Genomic DNA, 20,897 nt, shown 5'->3' with positions numbered 1-20,897 from the left:
GCAGTGTGTCAGCGCCAGAATCAGGATATCAAGGGCAGTTCGGAAGCTGTGAACCACGCACAAAAATAAAGCAAAACTGGTTTTTTGCTTTAAAGAATACGTTTCTAATCCATTAGGAATTATAACAGTACAGATATGTGTTAAAAATCAGCAACCCTGCTTCAGATCTATAAGCACTCTTTATTATATTAACAGTAAATTCAGCAAAATGTAATTTGAACTAAGTTCTCACACTGCTCTGAATTACAAAATATTGTAAAAGAAATTTGTACCTTTTTGTTCTTTTATGTTTGTTTTAGGTGACAGCCCTGCTGGCTCTGTGTGTTAAACATTTCTTTACAAATATATAGTAGATCTACTTAAAAGCAATTTATTTTCTGATTTAAATATGTCTCCTGCTAATTTTTGGCTTTATTAACTTGTTTGATAATTTCTTTGTATAGATAGCACCAGTGATAACTTCACCCATTTTAATTATTGTGCAAATTCCTAATAAGAGCTTTTGGTTTGTTGCTTTGCTTCTTAAAGGACTATAGATAATGTACATTGTTGAGCACTTTGTTTTTTAAAGCATCTTCACAAACTTGTCATTTCTTCCTCCTAAGGACCCATGCCATGGACAGGAAGATGTTATTGTTCTTGTTTAACAAAGTAGCACAGAGAAGTCACCTGGTGAAAGGCTGGGCCTACATTACCACTCACCTCACTGCCTGCCTTTTCTTCTGTGCTGTAGCGTTAGAGGAATGTGGTAACTAGAAGAGCATATTCCTTTTATAACTCCTCAGTCTAAGTAGCTCTGTGCTTTCAAAGCTTTGTTCCTTTACTGGATTTTGTTTTGCCAGCTTGTGGGACTAAGGGAAGAGTTAATTGGACCTGGTGGAAATAACTATGAAGCTCTAGAACAAGTATATTGGCAGCTTTGGGAACTGGTGTTTAACAGTTGCTTATGTTCTTATTTCATCTGTGACTTGAAAATGAGGTTACATAAATAACTGGAAAAATTTTTTTTCCTATATAAGCAGTAATGCTTAACAGTTTTCAAGCTCAGGTGTTTTTTTGTTTTTAAACACATGGGCCCTAATTGCCAGAAAACCTCTGTTAATGAAGAATGCATTGAAAATATTGAGGCCATAGATGAAATTTATTCTGTTTACCAATTTTCTTCTCACTGTATCAAAAAAATCCTTAAAAACTAACTACTTAGTAATTACTGAACGAAAGTAAAACTAGAACTCAGCTCACTGATGAAGTTATGTTTTCACTAGCTCTTTTAACCTTTTTTAAGGAACCTTGGGATTTTTTTTTTTTTTTTTTTTTTTTTTTTTTTGCTGTAGTATCTGAAAGGGGTATGTTTATTTCAAGGCACCTCGAGGAATACATTCTTCCCTTTTGAGCTACTAATTGATGTAATAGTACTATTCTAGTTTTGCAAAATCATGTTTTTCCTCTAACATTCAGGATTGTTTGATAGTTCATTGTTTCTACTCACTGAGAAATAATTTTTCCTGGAAAATATTCAGATAGAAATATGATTTTTTCATTCTAACTGTTCAGCTTCCATAGAGACTGCACTTCCAGCTCTTGTTGTTCCCATCCTGGAGCCCTGCGGTAATTCAGAGTGTCTACACATTTTTGTAGACTTGCATTCTGGAATGTTTCAATTGATGCTCTATGGACTTGGTAAGTTACTCAATGATACAGTCACTCAGTGTGAAGAAGAATGTTTTAATAAAAGCAAACTAAAATTTTTTTGCCATTAGGTATTGGAAGGGGTGGTATTAGCAGTGCAGAAAGTAGATATGGAAGGAATAACTGGCTGATGTCTGTTCCTTGAGAGGCCAATTATAAGTCTACTTTGGATTTTCTTGTATCAAAAATTAAACCTCCCAATATGAAGTGCCTTCATGTTGTTTCTCTTTTGTAAAAGTAGTAATGTTGATTGCTGATGTTTTTTAGATTAACAGTATTACCACTAATAGTTGGGTGACATGGAACCAACTACAGGGGATTCTGTTGTCACTCATGGCTGATGAACAAATTTATGACGGTGTAAAACATCTAAATGTTGACCTAGGGTCCAGAATCCTGGAGAAGAGCGTTTTTTTTGTTTGTTTTTGTTTTTTTCTGGCCTAAACACAGTAGACACTAATGTTGGATTTCTAACATCATCTATTACCAAGTTGGTGTTCTGAAATTATAAACCACTTGGCACTTAGTGTTTTTGTATTGCTAATGGAACAATGTTCTTTCACATATTAGCACATTTACCACTTGAAATTAATATTAAGCTAGATTGATAAAAGTAAAAGGTTTTCTCGTTATACTGTATAAAGATAAATTTGTCTATGAATTGTTCATGTAAAGCTGGTCTCATTACTTTGAATCACATTGCATTTATGTTGGCTAAATTATAAGTGGCATACTTAGGAATTACCTTTTTAACTATGGCCTAAAGCACAACGTGATTGTTCATTCTTTAAAAAAATTTTTATTTAACTGTTTTCTTGACTATTGACATAATACATATTCATAAATAAGATGAACATGTAAAAATGAAAGAAACAAAATAGTTATCTCTTAGCAGTCATTCTTGCTTTAGGGGATATATGCTTGGCTCAGTTCAGGCTACCATAACAAAGAACCACAGAGAGGATTGCTGAAACAATAGAAATTTATTTTGTCAGTTTTGGGAGAGTGGGAGTCCAAGATCAGGTTGCCAGCGTGGTTGGGTTCTGGTGAGGGCTCTGTTCCTGGCTTGGAGATGTAGGCCTTCTCTCTGTCATCACATAGCAGAAGGGAGAGCAAGCAAGCTCTCCAGTGTCTCTTCTTCTTAAGATACCAATCACATTATGACCTTGGTCCTACCCTTGTGACCTCGTCTAAACCTAATTATCTCCCAAAGGCCCCACCTCTGAAAACCATCACGTTAGGAGTTTAGGGCTTCAACATAACAAATTTCCATTGTAATGCTTGCTCTTCTTATTTTCTCTATATATTTTTCTTTGGTTAAAATCATTTTATGTTTTGCTTTTTGTGCAACATGTTATTACAACATTTTTTGGTGTCCTTAAAAATTCTAAGTGACATTTAGCAAGCTGACCTTAAGCCAACAGCTCTTGCTTATGCCAGAAATCATTTGTGTTTAATAAGTAAACATGTTAATGTAGTTTTATAGGTTTTGCGTTTTTTAGTTTTTGCATAGTATTACTAAACTATGAAATACTAGGAATTTGAAATACATGTAAATGAAAAATAGTAATTAACTACACGAAGAGTTTTGGGTATTAAAATGTAGGCAAAGAATTAATTCATATGTTTGTTAACTTGTTCTTCCTGCTAGTGTACATTTGCTATTAATTAGTTGTCTTTATCTATATCTCTGTTTAAATGTTAAAGAGGGTTAACAAATTAGGTTAAAATTTATGCCTAATGATGTGCTCAGTTTAGCTTTTCTCTGACTCAAAAATAACATTACTTTTGCCTAAAACAATAATTTTCATGTAAGTTTTGGGCTTCCTAAATATTTTATGCCTCATGTAATCGGTGAATTAATGAAGTGCTTTTTTCTATAGACCAGGCCACGCTGGATGACATGGAAAAGTCTGTGAACGATGATATGAAACGAATTATCCCTTGGATTCAACAACTGAAGTAAGCTTATTTATTTAGCTCAAGACTAAAAATGGAAAGTTATTTTGACATGGTGTATTTTCTTCTCCATCATTACTCTTGATCAGTCACTGTCCTTAATGTTTGTGTCATGAAACTTGAGCACCTTTTGGTACTTGGAATTGAAATTCTCTTGGAATAGGGCCAAGGTGGCAGCGTTTTACATCTAGTTCCCTTCCAGAGCAAATACAGGTATGAAGGGCATGACACTCTACTTTTCATTCTTTGCCACATTTCCTTCTGTAAAAGCACTGTACAAATCACTTACACAGTGAATTTTATTGAATCTAGTGTTCTCTGCAATAGAGTCTTACTTATTCTTACCCAAGATAATCTTCATGGTATGAATCTAGAAGCTGACACTTCGAGAATATTTGTTTCTGCTTCTCTGATACTGTCATTCAATACTGTCTCAAAATCCTTTGAATGCTTCATACTGTTAAACTAAAGAACATTGGAAATGCAGCTAGAGATAATTCTATGAGGTTTCATTACCATCCTGGTACACAGAAGTGCCATTATGGCAACTCTAACAAACTCTCTTTTAAAATTAATAGAACAGAATTCCATGGGATAAAAATAAGTTTCAGAGATCAAAACTGAAACTGGCAAATGGAGAAGGGGGGCAGGGGGCTAGACTATTCAGAGAAATCTGTTGGTTTTGTGATCTAGCCTTACCCCTTCTCCTTTTGCCAGTTTGAGTTGTATAAATATTTAAAGACTTCACTGTAATCAACTAATGATTTTATTAACAAGATATGATTTTTAATGCCAGTAGATAATGTTTTATGAGCCTCCTTTTGAATAGCTGCTTAGTTTAACTGTATATGAAAAATGAATCATTACTCTGGGTAACGCATTCCAAAATTTTTAGTGATTTAGCATATTTTTGTGTATTTGGCTAAACAAATAAGGTTTAAATACTTAAGTGCTTAATAACTCACATCTTATGTAACTCAAGGTTATGTGGCAGCCTAGCTAGCAGAAATATAACATAAAACCAGAAAGCTAAGTCCCTAAAGCCTTAAACTTATCAAATGTGTCTCTGTACTTAAACACATAATTTCTAAGGAAGTTCTCCTAGTTATCACTTAGAGTAGTGCTTCTCAAACGACCTTTAGTTAATGCCCAGTTGCTTGCTGATTTATCATGGGACATTAATGTTTTTGAGATGACTTTATTGAAATATAATTTCTGTACCATAGAATTCACCCATTTTAAGTGTATGATTCAATGACTTGTAAATTTACTGAGTTTTGCAGCCATAATCACAGTCCAGTTTTAGAACATTTGGAACATTTTCATCACCTCAAAAAGGTGTTCATTTATAGTTAACCCCCATTCCCGGCCTGACCCCCAGGCAACTATGAATCTACTTTCTTTTCTTACAGATCTTTTTTCTTCTGGACATTTTGTATAAGTGAAATCATAAAGTATGTGGTCTTTTGTGACTTGCTTCTTTCACTTAATGTTTGAGGTTTATCTATTTTGTAGCAGGTATCAAAGCTTAATTCCTTTATATGGCTGGATAATAATTCCATTATATGGCTTTGTACCACATTTTGTTTATCCATTCATAAATTGATGGACACTTGGGTTGTTTCACTTTTTTTTTAAGATTTATTTATTTATTTTAGAGCTTGCACACAAGCAGGGGGAGGGGCAGAGGGAGAGAGAGAATCTCAAGCATACTCCTCACTGAGCAGGAGCCTGACTTGGGGCTCGATCTCATGATCCTGAGATCGTGACCTGAGCAGAAATCAAGAGTCGCCCACTTAACCAGTTGAGCCACCCAGGCGCCCCTGGGTTATTTCAGTTTTCGGCTGTTATGAATAATGCTCTTCTGAATATTCATATTTCAGTCTATGTGTGGACATAACATTTTCATTCCGCTAGGAATGGAATTGCTGAGTCACACAGTAAATTTATGTTTAACTTTTTAAAGAAACTGCCAAACTAGTTTCCAGAGTAGCTGTGCCTTGTTAAAATCTCATCAGTATTTGAGGGGTTCTGTTACCCTGCATCGTTGCCAACAGTTGTCACTGTTTTTGACCATAAGCATCCCAGTGAGTATAACAAGGTATTGCATTGTTTTCATTTCTATTTTTCCAATGACTGATGATGTTGAGCATCTGTTCATGTGATTACTTTTCTTATAATGTGCAATGAAAACAAATTCTACAAAAAGTAAACGAAAAAAACATGTAAAATATAAGCCCCAATTTTTTATTGTAAGAACCAACAGACAAAATTATATCTCAGTAAACATAATCAGAATGAACGGTATAAAAATAAAGAAATGTATACACATTTTTCACTGGAAGTATATATAGGCAGTTAATACAGAAAATTCACTCTTAACGTTCAGATTTTGTGTTCCCTGAAATCAAAACAAAAACTTAATGGCTATTCTATACGCACTTTGAAAAGATTATCTTGTATTTATAATTTATATAAATGCACACTTATATGTATTTAGAATTTATATTTTATTAATATTATCTTGTATTTAGAATTTTTTAATGTGACAGATGAGCTTGTTTCTTGCTTGTTGTAACTAATCTAGATTGGGTTGATGATGATGCTACTCACAGGAGATAATGTATATCTTAACTGTTTCTGTTTTTCTTTAAAAACATACATAATGGAGATCCCAGTCTCACAAAGTCTCACATGTTAATGGGACTGGAGGTAGAGATTTGAAAGCAGTTTTGGCAAGTTCAGAACATTCATTATCTAAAACATACCAAGTATTGTTGCATTTTCAGAATTTATCTTCATTTCTTCATTTGTAGCCAGTTGTAGCAGTTGATTCTGTGAAGTCGCAGATAAATTTAAGTTGTTCTTCCGTGGGGAAAAAAAAATGCTTTCAGGACTTTATACATTTCTGGGTAATAGTTGACAAACTACCCTTAAAATTTTGTATGTTATGACATGGTTTTTTTTTTTTTTTTAAGATTTTATTTATTTGTTTGTCAGAGAGAGAGAGATCACAAGTAGGCAGAGGCAGGCAGAGACAGAGGGAGAAGCAGGTTCCCTGCCGAGCAAGGAGCCCGATATGGGACTCGATCCCAGGATGCTGGGATCATGACCTGAGCCGAAGGCAGCCGCTTAACCAACTGAGCCACCCAGGCGTCCCAATGACATGGTTTTATTGCACGTGACTAGTATACAGTTTTACCACATGCAGATCACTGCACAGGCACAGCAGCACCCGAAATGGGCTGTGCCTTGTTCAGCAAGGCCAGCCTGCTGATCGTGAGCATGGATGTTGTAATTTTTATGTTGCTCTGGAAAGTTTCTAAATTCATATTCTTACTTTCTGTAGTTATTTCATTGTGAACCAGTGAGGTTTGTGAACCCTTTTATGACATGGTTTTGAGGCATGGGACTAGCACAGTACTTTTTCCATATATTTTTTATACATACACAGTGTCTAGCCTCAAGGATAGCTAATCAAATAAAAGTGAGAGGAATACTATAAAAAGCATCAAACTGAAATCTGGTGGCTTAGCCAAGAGAGAGAGGAGGGAGAAAAGATCATTAATACTGGCACCTGCTAGATACATAACCGTCACTTTACACATACACAGAAGAAGAATGGGGATCGAAGATCTCTAGTGATACTAGAAAAATTAGGTACATTGATTTATTTTTTTTTTAAAGATTTTATTTATTTATTTAACAGAGAGAGAGATCACAAGTAGGCAGAGAGGCAGGCAGAGAGAGAGGGGGAAACAGGTTCCCTGCTGAACAGAGAGCCAGATGCAGGGCTCGATCTCAGGACCCTGAGATCACGACCTGAGCCTAAGGCAGAGGCTTAACCCACTGAGCCACCCAGGCGCCCCAATTAGGTACATGTATACCTATTTATTGTTTGTTCTCTTTTGTTCTATAAATACTACTGGCATTTTATAAAAGATGTTGAGGTTGGTTATTGCTGTCTTAATAAACCATAGGAAATCCGCCATTTTCTTTAATATACTGCTACAGTGTCCCAGGCTTAATACTAGTTTAATTCTACCTTATGACTAATCAGTTATTCACATCAGAGTTTCAACTCCTTAAACTAGAATTAACAGACCAATGCAAAACTTATGCAAACTTATGCAAAATGATTCATCATTATGGTTATGTGTCTTTTTACTAGTTCAGTTAAATTTCAGATTGTTATTTTTTAGTGGTCTTCAGTAATCAATTTACAAATCAGTTGCACCCAGTTAATCAGAAGAATCTATGATTTTATGATGTGAATTATCTCCTTTCAATTAAGGTTTTGGCTTGGACAACAGCGTTGCAAACAATCTATAAAACATCTGCCTACGATAAGCAGTGAGACATTGCAGCTGTCCAATTACTCAACCCATCCTATTGGAAACCTTTCTAAGAATAAGCTGTTCATTAAACTTACCCGGCTTCCGCAGTACTACATTGTAAGTATACAAAGGGGAGATTTGGGTGATCAGGGTCAGTATCTCACATGATTTTTCACTTAATCTAATCTGCAAACATTTTTTATTGGATATTTAACTTTAGTGATTCTCAACCTAGGTGGTAGAGATGAAGGACAGAGGAAAATCATGTCTAAGAAATGCTAAAATGATCAGGCAGGGTTGGGGAATATAAAGTATATCTCTGTCCCTCACCCTCAGGTCTTTTACGTAGTGAGGCCTAGTTTCTGCTTGGGATGAAGCATCTCCCATGTGTGGGAGGAAAGCAACTACTCTGAAGGTGTGGAGATGTTTTGGTGTCAGATAAACTTGCTTGGTTTTAACTGAATGTTAACTTGCATAATGCATCCTTTTACTTTTTTTTTTTTTTTTAAGATTTTTATTTATTTGAGAGAGAGAGATATACAGCAAGAGAGGGGACACGAGTAGAGGGAATGGGAGAGGGAGAAGCAGGCTTCCCACCGAGCAGGGAGCCCGATGTGGGGCTTGATCCCAGGACCCTGGGATGCTGACCTGAGCCAAAGGCAGATGCTTAACAACTGAGCCACCCAGGCGCCCCCATAATGCATCCTTTTACATACAGCTGGCTGAAGTAGCTTTATATTCTCATCCTTAATTGATTGGAGGCATACATATATTGATTTTTACTCATTGCATTTTTATTGATTGCCTGTACCTTTCAGGGCACAGTAAGATCCTTTCTTACTCTTTTTTCACTCTTTCTAGGTGTTTTCTAGTTAGTTTCCTTGAGATCTTTGAATTGGTTAAAAGTTGCAAGAATTTGAAATACGAACTCGCCCTAAATATATTTCCCTGAGTATAGAAATAGTTGTGTATACCACATAGATATTTTTGGCTAAGAATCTGAGATGTTTGAAGAACTTCATTCAGGATTGTTGGCTGAAGGTAGTGGGAGTGAATTTTTTTAAGGTTTTGAGCTGTATTTTTAAAAGATAATATCTTTAAAAAAAAAGGTACCCTGTGTAGCCTGGCACGTTTTAGGTTAGCATTATTTATAGAGAGCAATAGGTTTGTCACTGATACAAACTTCACTTTTTTTCTGAATTTTAAAACCCCAGACGTTGAACCAGATTTGTCTGGTTCTTGGTGAGCCAGAACTTGGTGAGTTCTTTGTCTTCATCCTTGGTGAGCTCCCTGGTCTACATATAAAATGATACTGGGAAATACATGCATGATAATCAAACCTATGAATACCCAAAGATCCTTATACTCAGCCACAGACAAAATGATTTTTATTATTTCTGATGTTATTTAGTATCAACAGAAATCAGACATTAGTTTCAATGACTAATGATTAATTATAAAGCAGTAATTTGTTTCACGTGGCTTAGACCAAAACTGAATCTGTGTTAGTCTTCATCCTTTTTCTCACGGTTGCTACATTCATAAAAGTGGGGAAAACTGCTACTGTGGACATTAACATGAAGAAGAACAGAGGGAAGGCTTGCTGCCTTTGAATGTCTGCCATTTTACTTTTGTCAACTTTATTAAGATACAGTTTACATAGGGGGGATGTTTAGACTGTGTCTGAGTTGTAATAAATGCATATACTATTGTAATCCCCATCTCAGCAGAACACAGAACAGATCCATCACCCCCCAAATGCCCCCATGCCTGCTTCTCTATAATCAGACCCTCCCCCCATTCTCAGTTGGTGACCACTGACCTGTTTTCTGTCTAGATAGGTTTGCCCATCAGTCTAGTTTCTTTCACTTGCATAATGCCTTTGATTTTCCTCCATATTCTGATGTGTACTACAGTTCGTTCCAGTAATTGGAGTAGTAGTCATGGTAAGGATATACTATGGTTTGTTTAACCAGTCTCTGGTGATCGGGCACCTGGGTTATTTCCAGTTTGGGGCAATTATGAATAAAGCTGCTGTAAGCGTTTGCATATAGGTGTTGTTTATTTGTTTGTTTGTTTTCCTAAGTGAACCTAGGTTTTCACTTCTTTCGGGTAAGTAACCAGGAGAAGAATTGTTGGGTTAGTTTATAATATCAGTGTATGTTTAGCTTTATAAAAAATAGCCAAACTTTTTGCCAAAATGGCTGGGCCATTTTGCATTACTGATGGCAATGCAAGAGAGTTCGAGATGTTCTGCATTCTTGTCAGCACTTGGTATTAGAACTTTAAAATTTTAGCCATTCTGGGGGTACCTGGCTGGCTCAGTAGGTGGAGCATGCAACTTTTAATTTCGGGGGTGTAGAGATTACTTAAAGAAAATCTTTAAAAAATAAGTAAATTTTAGCCATTCTGATAGAGGTATAGTGGTATTTTATTGTAGTCTTAATTTATGCTGCCCTAATGACTGATACTGAATATCTTTTCATGTATTTTTTTTGCTATCTCACTATCTTCTCTGGTGAAGCATCCGTTTTTCTTTTAATTCTTCCATTTCCTCAGGTGCGTCAGTGTTATATTAGGTGTTAGCTTAAGAATTTCCTGAAGAGATGGGGTGGGGTGAGGGAGAGAAGGGAGGTAGGAAGAGAGACAGGAAAGCGTATGTTTGTCAGAGCAATAGTCCAATGGCATATTTAGGGGACTTTTCTTAAATTTTAGGTAGAACTTGAAAAGAGTAAGCTGGTATAGTGGGTAAGAGCAAGGTCTCTGGAGCCAACTGGAAGCAAAGCATGACTCCATCACTTCTGAGCTCTTGAGACCTTGGGCAAGTAACCCAAGTATTTCATGCCTCAGTTTCTTCATCAGAAAACTGAAGGCAATAATCCCTTCTTTACAGAGTTATTAGGAGGGCTGAACGTGTTAACGTCTGTTGGGTGCTTGGCACAGTATGCACTGTGTAGTACTCTCTATATCGCCGTCGGCTGTTGGTGGTAGTGGTGTCATTATCCTCACAATGACCTATCTGTCAGGGTTTATTTTTATATGCTTCCAGTTGTGAGAGTTAGTTGTCATTCTTTGCTCTAACAGTGGAATTCTTAGGAGGTTTTATTTTTAAGATTTTATTTTTGAGTAATCTCTATACCCAAAGTGGAGCTTGAACTCATAACCACTAGACCAAGTCACGTGCTCCACCGACTGAGCCAGCCAGGTGCCCCCTAGGATGTTTTAACGGTTAAGGGAAATAGCGCAATTTGAAATAGATACCATTCTAGAAAATCTAGCAGATCTGCTGCACTTAGGCATGCAGTGTTTTAAGCTAAGGTATGAATATCTAGAACACTTAATGCTGTCATAGTCTAAATGTCCAATTTGGTATGGTTTATGGCGGTTTTTGCTTCTATTCATTAGGCTGATCTGTTTTTTAGAGAAAAAAGTATATATTTAACAGGAATGCTTTTTTTGTTGAGACTCATGATTGATTGGTCCTTGTTTAAAGAAGAAAGACCATCTACGTTAGATGTACAAACCTGAACCCTGTGTGCTATAAGGAGGAAAATATGCAACACTCATTAATTAGTTCTCTGAGTCTCATTTCTGACTGGGGCCTTCTTAGGTTGTGGAGATGTTGGAAGTTCCCAATAAACCCACACAGCTGTCGTACAAGTACTACTTCATGTCTGTGAATGCTGCAGAACGTGAGGACACCCCTGTCATGGCGCTCCTGCTGCAGCAGTTCAAGGAAAACATCCAGGAGTTGGTTTTTCGCACCAAACCTGGCAAACAGCCTAGGACCGGTCCCAAGCGCAAGGTAGGATCACATACAGAAGTGAGCACAGGATTTGTGTGTATTAACTCTGTCGTGTTCTTTAACCATTTTTAACCTGAGAAAGAATTAGATCTGGTTTATAAGAGACTGGAGGGCAATAAGGTTTAAGTAACAATTTTCTACATTTTCTTGAAAATGCCTCTCTTTTAATTAATAATTTATTATACACCATTTCCACAAGGTTGCTGAATACAAAATATTTACATAAGTTTCCAGTATTTAGATTGAAATATTTGCTCAATAAATATTTGTTGAATGCATAACATTTGTTTTGGTTAACCTTGAGCTATAGTAGTTTAACTGCCTTAACTAATTGCATCACCTGTACTTTTGTACCCACTTGTGTTCTTTACTTAAATTCTAGTTGTCTGATGATCCATGTCCAGTAGAACCCAAGAAAACCAAACGATCAGGAGAAATGTGTGCCTTCAATAAAGTTCTAGCTCACTTTGTTGCTATGTGTGATACAAATATGCCATTCGTAGGACTTCGGTTGGAGGTAATTTTTTGAAACAGTTTTGACTATTCTGTATAAAAGAGTAATTTATAAAATTCCTTGCTAAAGCTACATGGATTCCATTAGGAGACCCAGAATGGCTATGATCTTGGTTATTTTGGAGGGGTTGGGATTGAAATCATAGCATCTCATGGTATACCTGTAGAACATGACTTAAATCTTTTTTTTTTTTTTAATTTTGTTTATTTATTTGAGAGACAGAGATCACAAGTAGGCAGAGAGGCAGGCAGAGAGAGAGAGAGGAAGAAGCAGGCTCCCTGCTAAGCAGAGAGCCCGATGCAGGGCTCAATCCCAGGACCCTGGGATCATGACCAAAGCTGAAGGCAGAGGCTTTAACCCACTGAGCCTCCCAGGCGCCCCAGAACATGACTTATATTATTTCATCTTTCTGATTCCAAATTGTGAGCATTCTGCTCTTTATGGAAATGGGAAGTAAATTCTTCCCAATTTACAAAAAAGATAATTTTTGAATATTAACATCTTACTAGCATACCTCTTAGTAGGAACATTATCTCTTAGAGGTGGTTAGTTGATAAAGGTGTGTCTTATTTTTGAGTTGGTAAAGCCATACATATTGCTTACACACTAATAAAACCAGGTTCCTTTCTGAGAAACAGGTCAGAAAAAATATTAAACCTGATTTTCACTCTTGTCACATGGACTAAGGAATAGACTTAGAATTAGTGTCTTTCAAGAATACACAGCTGTGGTATCCAGCATGATCCCCAAACTTGAGAGTAAAGGGCATTAACAGAACCTGCATTTTTATATTTCCAAAAAGGACTTTGGCCAAGGATTGGCATCCCTTTAAAGGGATACACCAAAACCTTAATTATTTCCCTCTGTTTTAAAGTTTTACTTTTTGTAAGACTCCTCCCCTTTGTAAATTATTGGGAATGAAGTGGTGACTTTGCCACAATAAAACAAAAAAAACTTTTTTAATGTTTATAAATAAAACTGAGGATAAAAAAAAAGTAAAAGAAGAGACCTGGGACTGTGTGAATTATTTTAGTGAAACTGATGATGATAGTCTTGGGAAGACTTGTTGAATACTTTCATGCATTAGAGCAGAAATCACCAAACTTTTTCTGCAAAGGGCCATACAGTAAATATTTTAGGCATTGTAGGTCATATGGTCTCTTATAGCTACTCAGATCTGCTTTTGTAGTGTGAATCAGCCACAGTTGATGTTTAAACAGATGAGTGCAGCTATGTTTCAGTAACACTTCATTTACAAAAACATCATTGGACCGAATTTGGCCCATGAGCTATTATTGTATGCTGACCCCGGTTTTGTAGGGTTTCAGGGTCTGAAGCCAGAGTAAAACTATGAAGAACAGGAACAGCCCAGATAAATTGAGGCCCAGAAACAGGCATCTCAAATAGATACTCAGGTCCTTGATGTCCTAGCTCCTAGAACTGTGAGCTTGATGAATGTCAGATGCTTAACCCCTGCATTCATCTTTTTAACTCACTTTCTGAATCCTCCAGTTGGGAAAGCTATCTCATTGGGTAAATGCATAAATTGGAAATCTTTTCTTCTTGGGTTTCACACAGGAAGTATTTTAATTGTTAAAAATAAAAATGTATTCCAGAGGAGCATCTAAGTGGCTCAGTCAAAGTGTCTGCCTTCAGCTCAGGTTGTGGTCCCAGGGTTCTGGGATTGAGCCCCATGTTGGGCTCCCCACTCAGCCAGGAACCTCTTCTCCCTCCCCCCTGCTTGTGGGTTCTCTCTCTCACTCTGTCTCTTTTTCTCAAATAAATATATAAAATCTTTTTTAAAAATGTATTCCAGAAAAGTTATACACTAAAAACTATTGTTTGTGATTAAAAGTGGGATGTGACTGTGACTCAGACTTTGTTTTGAACCAGATGTAATGAAGAAAGACATAAGAAAACCAGCCTTATTTTATAGTTGCATCATTCAGAATCACTAGGATTGATTCTCTTAGTCTCCAAAATTCTGAAGATTGGCCCCCCAGAGGTGTTTTGTTTTGTTTTTTTGACTAGAGGCTCTGGGTCATCTTTGGGTTTCACAGCACTTAATATAGTTGCCCAGGAAATCAGGTGAGGGAGGACAGTGTGCCTGATAGGTTCTAACTTTAGAACAGAGTGGCCCTAGAATGGGTGCCACGAAACAGACACTAATACTTAGAAAAGGTAGTTTCCTTTGTAAAGTTGCTGGTCTGATCTACCTGCTTTTTCTCTTACCAGTTGTCCAATCTGGAGATTCCTCATCAAGGAGTGCAAATGGAAGGTGATGGCTTCAGCCACGCAATTCGCTTACTGAAGTAAGTCCCCGTCCTGTGTCTCCCTTGAGGTCGCACATTACAGCCACAGTGCTAGAGCTGTTTCTCTCCCATGAAACAGCATAAAGCAGAGTTTGGCACCTGTGGATGTCACGGATTTCTGCACAGAATTACTATCATCTGGGGGAGGCTTCCTTTTCACCTGCCGAGTGGGGATCCAGCACCACTTGGTATCTTAGGATGTCTTTCCTCTGCATTCGTTTTCATTCATTTAATGGCTCTTTACTCTGTGACTGTGTATCAGGCTTGAATTCTGCTAGGGCCCTTCAGGATGGTCTGGATTCATGTAGTAGGAGGATCTGAGCTAGTTTGGAAGCCAGAAAGGGTATCCCCGAGGAAGTACCAGTTGTATTTGGACTGAAGGAGAGGTGAGAATTAGCCAGAGGAAAGGGAGATTTAGGGGAGGGGCGGGGGTGGAGTGGGCAGTACTGACCAGAAGGGATAACTGCTAAGGTGGTGGCAGTTTTTCTCTTCTTTCTCAGAGAGAGCTCTGTACCCTGGAACTGAAAGGAGGTCAGAGTGGTGCAAGTTGAGAGAGATGACTCTGGAGCTGAGCTGTAAGCTGGAAGGGGTCAGATCCTAGAAGGCTTTGTAAGTGTCCTAAAGGAATGTGGACTTGATCCTAATGGCGGTACGAAGCCATCAGACGATTCGAAGCAGAAACTGACATCATTGGGTAGGTGTTTTTTGAGAGCTCGTCCTGGAAGCCATATTGAGAATCAGTTGGAAGGGACCAAGACTGAGTGGTGAAACCGGTTGCTAAAGTGGTTCACACCAGAGTTGTTGGTAGCTTAGACCTGGGAAAGTTCCACAAGGACTTAGGGGATGGAATATTCAAGGGTTGGTGAGGAGATTGATGATGAAGGAAAGAGGAGAAGATGGCACAGGTGCCTATTGGTTTTATCTTGGGCATGTGATAGGTGATTGTAGTGTTTTCTGAGATAAGGGACACTGAAGATGTGAGTTTGAAGGGGCTTTGCCAGGTTTGAGGTGCTTATACATCCTTTTGGCCAGGCAGGGCTGGATCTCAAGCTCTGGCGACAGGACTGGCCAGGAGGAGTAAATGAGTCATCGCCAAGGTGGTAGAAATTGAGCTGGGATGTTAAATAGATTGCCAGGAAAGAGTATACAGAGGGAGATGGGCAGAGGGCTTGGCTCTAAATGGATCGAGGACCAAGGGCCAAAGGATGCTTAGAAGGAAAGCCAACATGGTGCGTGTGCTATGGAAGGTGACCAGGATGGACTTGGAAAATTAACCTCCCATTTACAAGATCAACCTTTCTGGTGCAGAAAACAGTTCTATGGGGGCGGGGTAGGGTGGGCATTTGTATTGTTTCTTAGATGTTGCTTAATAATATAAATCACAGAAGCAGTTTTTTATGGGATTCCTCTGACTACCAAGACATGGCAGCTCCGCCAGTGGAGCTTTCATTTTTGTTACTTGGGAATCAGTTGGTTTCCGGGGCAGATGGGAAGAGCTAGCGGACAGCACGTACTCCACCCATGTGTCAAGGTGCTCACTTGAGACAGTTGAAGAACTAGGATAACTTCCCTTCCTGGCTGTCTGAACACCATCTCTACAAAAAGTTCTCGGGAGAGAGAGCTGGCCTTGTAATGGAAATCACTAGGCCAATGTGATACTTTTAATGGCTTCTGGTGTTTAATTACTTCTGTGTGAAGAAGTACAGGGGTTTGGGGTTTTTTGTTTTTTTATCTTTTCACTCTTGGCAACTGCAGTTGTAATAGTGTTAACATTTGTGTTCTGTTCTCTTAGTTACATTTTTCATGTTTTGCAGGAATCTTAAAATATCTTGTTCTCAGCATTTTTATGAAGAAATTTCAGTCCCCTTCCTTCCTGAATCCAAGAGAACCCATAATATAGTCCTACCTAGGAAGGAAGCATTTCCTATTTTTTAAGCTTCATTTAATAATAATTTTTGAAGTCTTTATTATATCTTGGCTATTATTTTCTTTATTTAAAACTTAAATGGAAAAAATGTAGAGAAATGGATAAATTAAAGATAATTTGTCTAGTAACCTCCATTATGAGGATTATAGGGATAGGATGTAGAAATGAAGAAGGAAACCATAAACAATAAATGTCTAAACACAATTTTACTAAATAAAAATCTGACATAGGTCTAATATATAATTGCTCTCATACATTTAATGTTTAGAAAGTCTTAAGTCTTGGGGCACCTGGGTGGCTCAGTCATTAAGCATCTGCCTTTGACTCAGGTCATGATCCCAGGGTCCTGGGATCAAGCCCCCCATCAGGTTCCCTGCTCAGCGGGAAGCCTGCTTCTCCCTCTCCCACTCTCCCTGCTTGTGTTCCCTCTCTCACTGTCTCTCTGTCAAATAAATAAATAAAATCTTTTTTAAAAAGTCTTAATTTAAGCCTTTATTCCTAGACATATTAATACTACATGGGAGTATGAGTTGATATATCAAAGCTTTAAAATTGAGTACAGTTTTCTAGTCTGATAAAAATATATTCTGTTCTTATTCAACTTATCTTTTTGAGTCTCTGTTGAGCAGGCCTCCTTGAAGTATCTGTGAAAGTTTCATGGTAAACGCCTTAGACTGGTATATTGTCCATGGGCCTGTTACCTTGTGTAGATTCCCAAGAGCCTTGATCCAGCAGCACAAAGGACTCAGGTCTCAAGAGCAGCATGGTCACAGTGCCTCCATTTGAGCTCTTGAGCAAACTTCCCACCTTCTCCTGAACTAACACTACTGGGCCAGTGGCGCTGGTCTGCTAGCCACACCCACAAGGATTTTTCATCTTGTCCATTGTGTTTCTTTGCCTCTTGTAGTTTATGCAAATAATGCATAGGCACAGTTCATTTTTGCACGGTTTGTGACTCAGCTTCTATCAGTTATGTGACTCAGTCCTTCTGCATTTGCATGTGCAACTTTTATACAACACTTTTCATTTTCCTTGTGGGCACAATTGCATTTATTGAACTAGCGCATTTAGTGATCTCCCCACTCATGCACTGCGGGGCCCTAATGTGGTTACTGACCTTTGTAAAACCCCCCAGGATGAAACCGACATACAGCACAAGGTGGCGGTGCTGACACCCATCCGCCATGGAAGACCAGAGCCCAGTTCCTACATTCTTCCCATACTCAGAATTACAGGAGAAACCTCAGTCAGAAGTAGCTGTTTAGATCAAAAACATTTTTTGGATTGGTAGAAATTTTCAGATAAAGTTAAGCCATTGTCCAGGGAATATCTTCCTCAGTTCTTCATTTTTGGTGACTCTAGTAGTATTTTGCAGTATCTTGAGTTTATAATAATTTTGTTTCAAAGGATTTCCTTTTAGGAACTATCCATTTTCATCCTTGGGTGGGGGAGGATCAAAGTTACAATTATAGTTTATTCTGTTACATTAGTAACCTTTAAAAGCAAGTAAATAGTTTCCAGGTTCCTTGAAGCTGAGCCAATTACTTGCGTATGACAGATGAAGAAGGCAGCATGGATTGCACTCTTGGGTTCTTGCTGTCCCTAGAGCATAAACTGAAAGTCTTACTCTTTTATTTAAAGACATGCTGGCTTTTATGGGTTCATTTTCTAACCAGATGGATTTCACAAAACACCTATTTATATGAAAGGAAGATAATGTACTGCATTATTATATTTTTAAAATCAAGATTTAATAATCGATCTGAATTGGCTGCTTTGTAACTCCAGTGGGTTGGGGTTATGTTTTCAGGGATATGGATAAGGAGAAGTCCTCATTATACCTACAAAATTGACAAGCATATATGCAGTGTATGCAATTTCTGTAATTACCCCAGATAACGTTGGACAAAATCTTTCTGGTAGTGAGTGATAAAAATTATGTAGTGTGAAAGATTAACATTTTTTTTCAGGATTTTATTTATTTATTTGAGAGAGTGAGCACGGGGTGGGGGGTTAGGGGGCAGAGGGAAGACTGGCTGAGCAGGGAGCCTTGACATGAGGCATTGCAGGGCTCGACGCGAGGCTCATCCCAGGACCCCAGGATTGTGACTTGAGCCAAAGGCAGATGTTTAACTGACTGAGCCACCAAGTGCCCCGGAAAGATTAACTTTTGAAATGTTTAAAAAAAAAATACATATATATATACATTTAAGAGGAGCTGTGGTGGAATTTGTAATTGAGAAATTTTAGTACTATGTTAATTCTCTTTTTATGCAAACTATAGCTGTTTTCTCCCCTACAAATTTTTTTTTTAAAGATTTTATTTATTTATTTGTCAGAGAGAGAGGGAGAGAGAGCGAGCACAGGCAGACAGAATGGCAGGCAGAGGCAGAGGGAGAAGCCGGCTCCCTGATGAGCAAGGAGCCCTATGTGGGACTTGATCCCAGGACGCTGGGATCATGACCTGAGCGGAAGGCAGCAGCTTAACCAACTGAGCCACCCAGGCGTCCCCAAATTTTTTTTTTTTTATCATCTGCAATCTCTGTCTCTCTCTTGCCCTCTTGAATTGTTTATTCTAGGCAAGTGGTTCTCAACCCCAGGGCGATTTTGCCCTCCAGGGGACCTTTAGCAATGTTGGGAGATATTTTTGGTAATCATTAACTGAGAAGGAGGGGTGGGAGGTACTACTGGCATCTGGGAGGGAGAGACTAAGGCTACACAATAAAGAATTATCCAGCCTAAAATGTCAATATTGTGGAGGTTGAGAAACCCTATTCTAGGTGTTTCTGAGTAAGAGGCCTGAATCAAGATTCCATGTTTCCAGTTTTTGTTAGACTTAGATAAAAATTATACCAAGTTTGAGAATTAACTCACCTTCCCTAGGAGTTAAAGGATCATGTGTAATTAAAAAATACATTATCTCATTATCTTATCTATTACCGGAAAAAAAAAAGTGAAAATATATTACCTCATAATGTTTTATGACAAGGTAGTTCATAAAGCTGCAAGAGGAAAATGGGTAGGTAGGTATTTTACACCAAAGCTAATACATTCCTCTTCTATATTTGATACATTTAAGGGAAAACATGTTAAAATGAGTTAGTACCTGCAAAGCTTCATCACATTGAGTGTTACCTCTGCTGAAGAGGTGGGGAGAGATAAGGAACTTGGCGTTTTATCTTGGCATCAGTGAGGCTTGGGTTTACCACAGAGGGAGCTAACCTACACTATTACCTACTGTATCAGCTGCCATGAGCACTTTCAATGTGTGCTGTGTCGCGTTTAAAATCAGTGACACGGAAGGGAATTACCTCCATCGTGTTGTTGGGAAACTGAAATTCAGAGAGGTTAAATGTGGCTGGGTCAGAATTAGAATGCAGGTCTCTGACTCCAAAGCCTGTGTTCTTTCCACTGTATCATTGTGTTCTCAAAGAGTGGTTTTACAAGTATTCTTTTCCCCTTAGCTTTTCCGTTAGGATGTTCTAGATAGGTTTCATAGAAAGCCAATATTCTTGATTTTCATGCTGAAGAATCATAGTGTTTCTAATAATAGGAATAAGGATGAAGACAGACATACTTTGTTCAAACACTCAAACACTTCATTAGAGTAAGAGGTCCTAGTCTGTGTTGATTTGAGTAGAAGTGGATCCAGTGCTGTGAATTGCTGCAAATAGCTTCCTTCTTGCGCAGAAGGCGACTAGTAGTAGAGCTTGAACTGAAGCTCTAATGTGATAGTCCAACTGTTGTTGTGTAGATTGTGCTCTTGCTTTTCTGTGATACAAAGTATACTTCATATGTTCTGTCTTTTGTTGCCAGAATTCCTCCCTGTAAGGGTGTGAATGAGGAAACCCAGAAGGCTCTGGACCGCTCTCTTCTCGATTGCACTTTCCGATTGCAAGGTAGAAATAACCGCACATGGGTGGCGGAGTTAGTGTTTGCGAATTGTCCACTTAATGGCACTTCTACTAGGGAGCAAGGTGAGATGCTTCACACACTTTGTCTTTGCATATTTCTGGGGTTTTCTTTTTAGTATTGATACCTGTTAATCCTCTTTTTTAATCTTGTAGGGCCATCGCGGCATGTTTATCTGACATATGAAAACCTTTTGTCTGAACCCGTTGGTGGTAGAAAAGTGGTTGAAATGTTCCTTAATGACTGGAATAGCATTGCACGATTATATGAGTGTGTGTTGGAATTTGCACGTTCTCTACCAGGTACATGTGATAATCTTCCTCACCCCTCCCCCCTTTTTTTAACTAAAGAAGAAAACATCGTGAAAAAAACATTTCAAAAGAATATCTAATGAAAAATAAGTTTTCCTTCTACCTCAGGCTTTCCCCCAGAGACAACCACT

At 38.1% G+C, this 20,897-nt stretch overlaps 1 protein-coding gene across 2 annotated transcripts in view; it reads left to right on the top strand.

Moving 5' to 3' along the window:
* MED14 (mediator complex subunit 14) overlaps nucleotides 1-20,897 on the top strand; it is a 67,186-nt gene that overhangs the window by 22,826 nt on the left and 23,463 nt on the right. For both annotated transcript variants that reach the window (XM_032842503.1, XM_032842504.1), the window contains exons 11-18: nucleotides 1,555-1,680; nucleotides 3,573-3,651; nucleotides 7,943-8,102; nucleotides 11,596-11,790; nucleotides 12,173-12,307; nucleotides 14,540-14,616; nucleotides 20,360-20,520; nucleotides 20,611-20,757. In XM_032842503.1, the coding sequence (XP_032698394.1) occupies nucleotides 1,555-1,680; nucleotides 3,573-3,651; nucleotides 7,943-8,102; nucleotides 11,596-11,790; nucleotides 12,173-12,307; nucleotides 14,540-14,616; nucleotides 20,360-20,520; nucleotides 20,611-20,757 (1,080 nt within the window). The remainder of the gene's footprint in view (nucleotides 1-1,554; nucleotides 1,681-3,572; nucleotides 3,652-7,942; nucleotides 8,103-11,595; nucleotides 11,791-12,172; nucleotides 12,308-14,539; nucleotides 14,617-20,359; nucleotides 20,521-20,610; nucleotides 20,758-20,897) is intronic.

The sequence above is a fragment of the Lontra canadensis genome, unplaced genomic scaffold, assembly GCF_010015895.1.
Source record: "Lontra canadensis isolate GAN:19392208 unplaced genomic scaffold, GSC_riverotter_1.0 scaffold131, whole genome shotgun sequence".
In the NCBI taxonomy this organism is placed as follows: domain Eukaryota; kingdom Metazoa; phylum Chordata; class Mammalia; order Carnivora; family Mustelidae; genus Lontra; species Lontra canadensis.
Note: the sequence above shows the minus strand (reverse complement) of the source record. Positions and strands in the feature narration are given on the sequence as shown.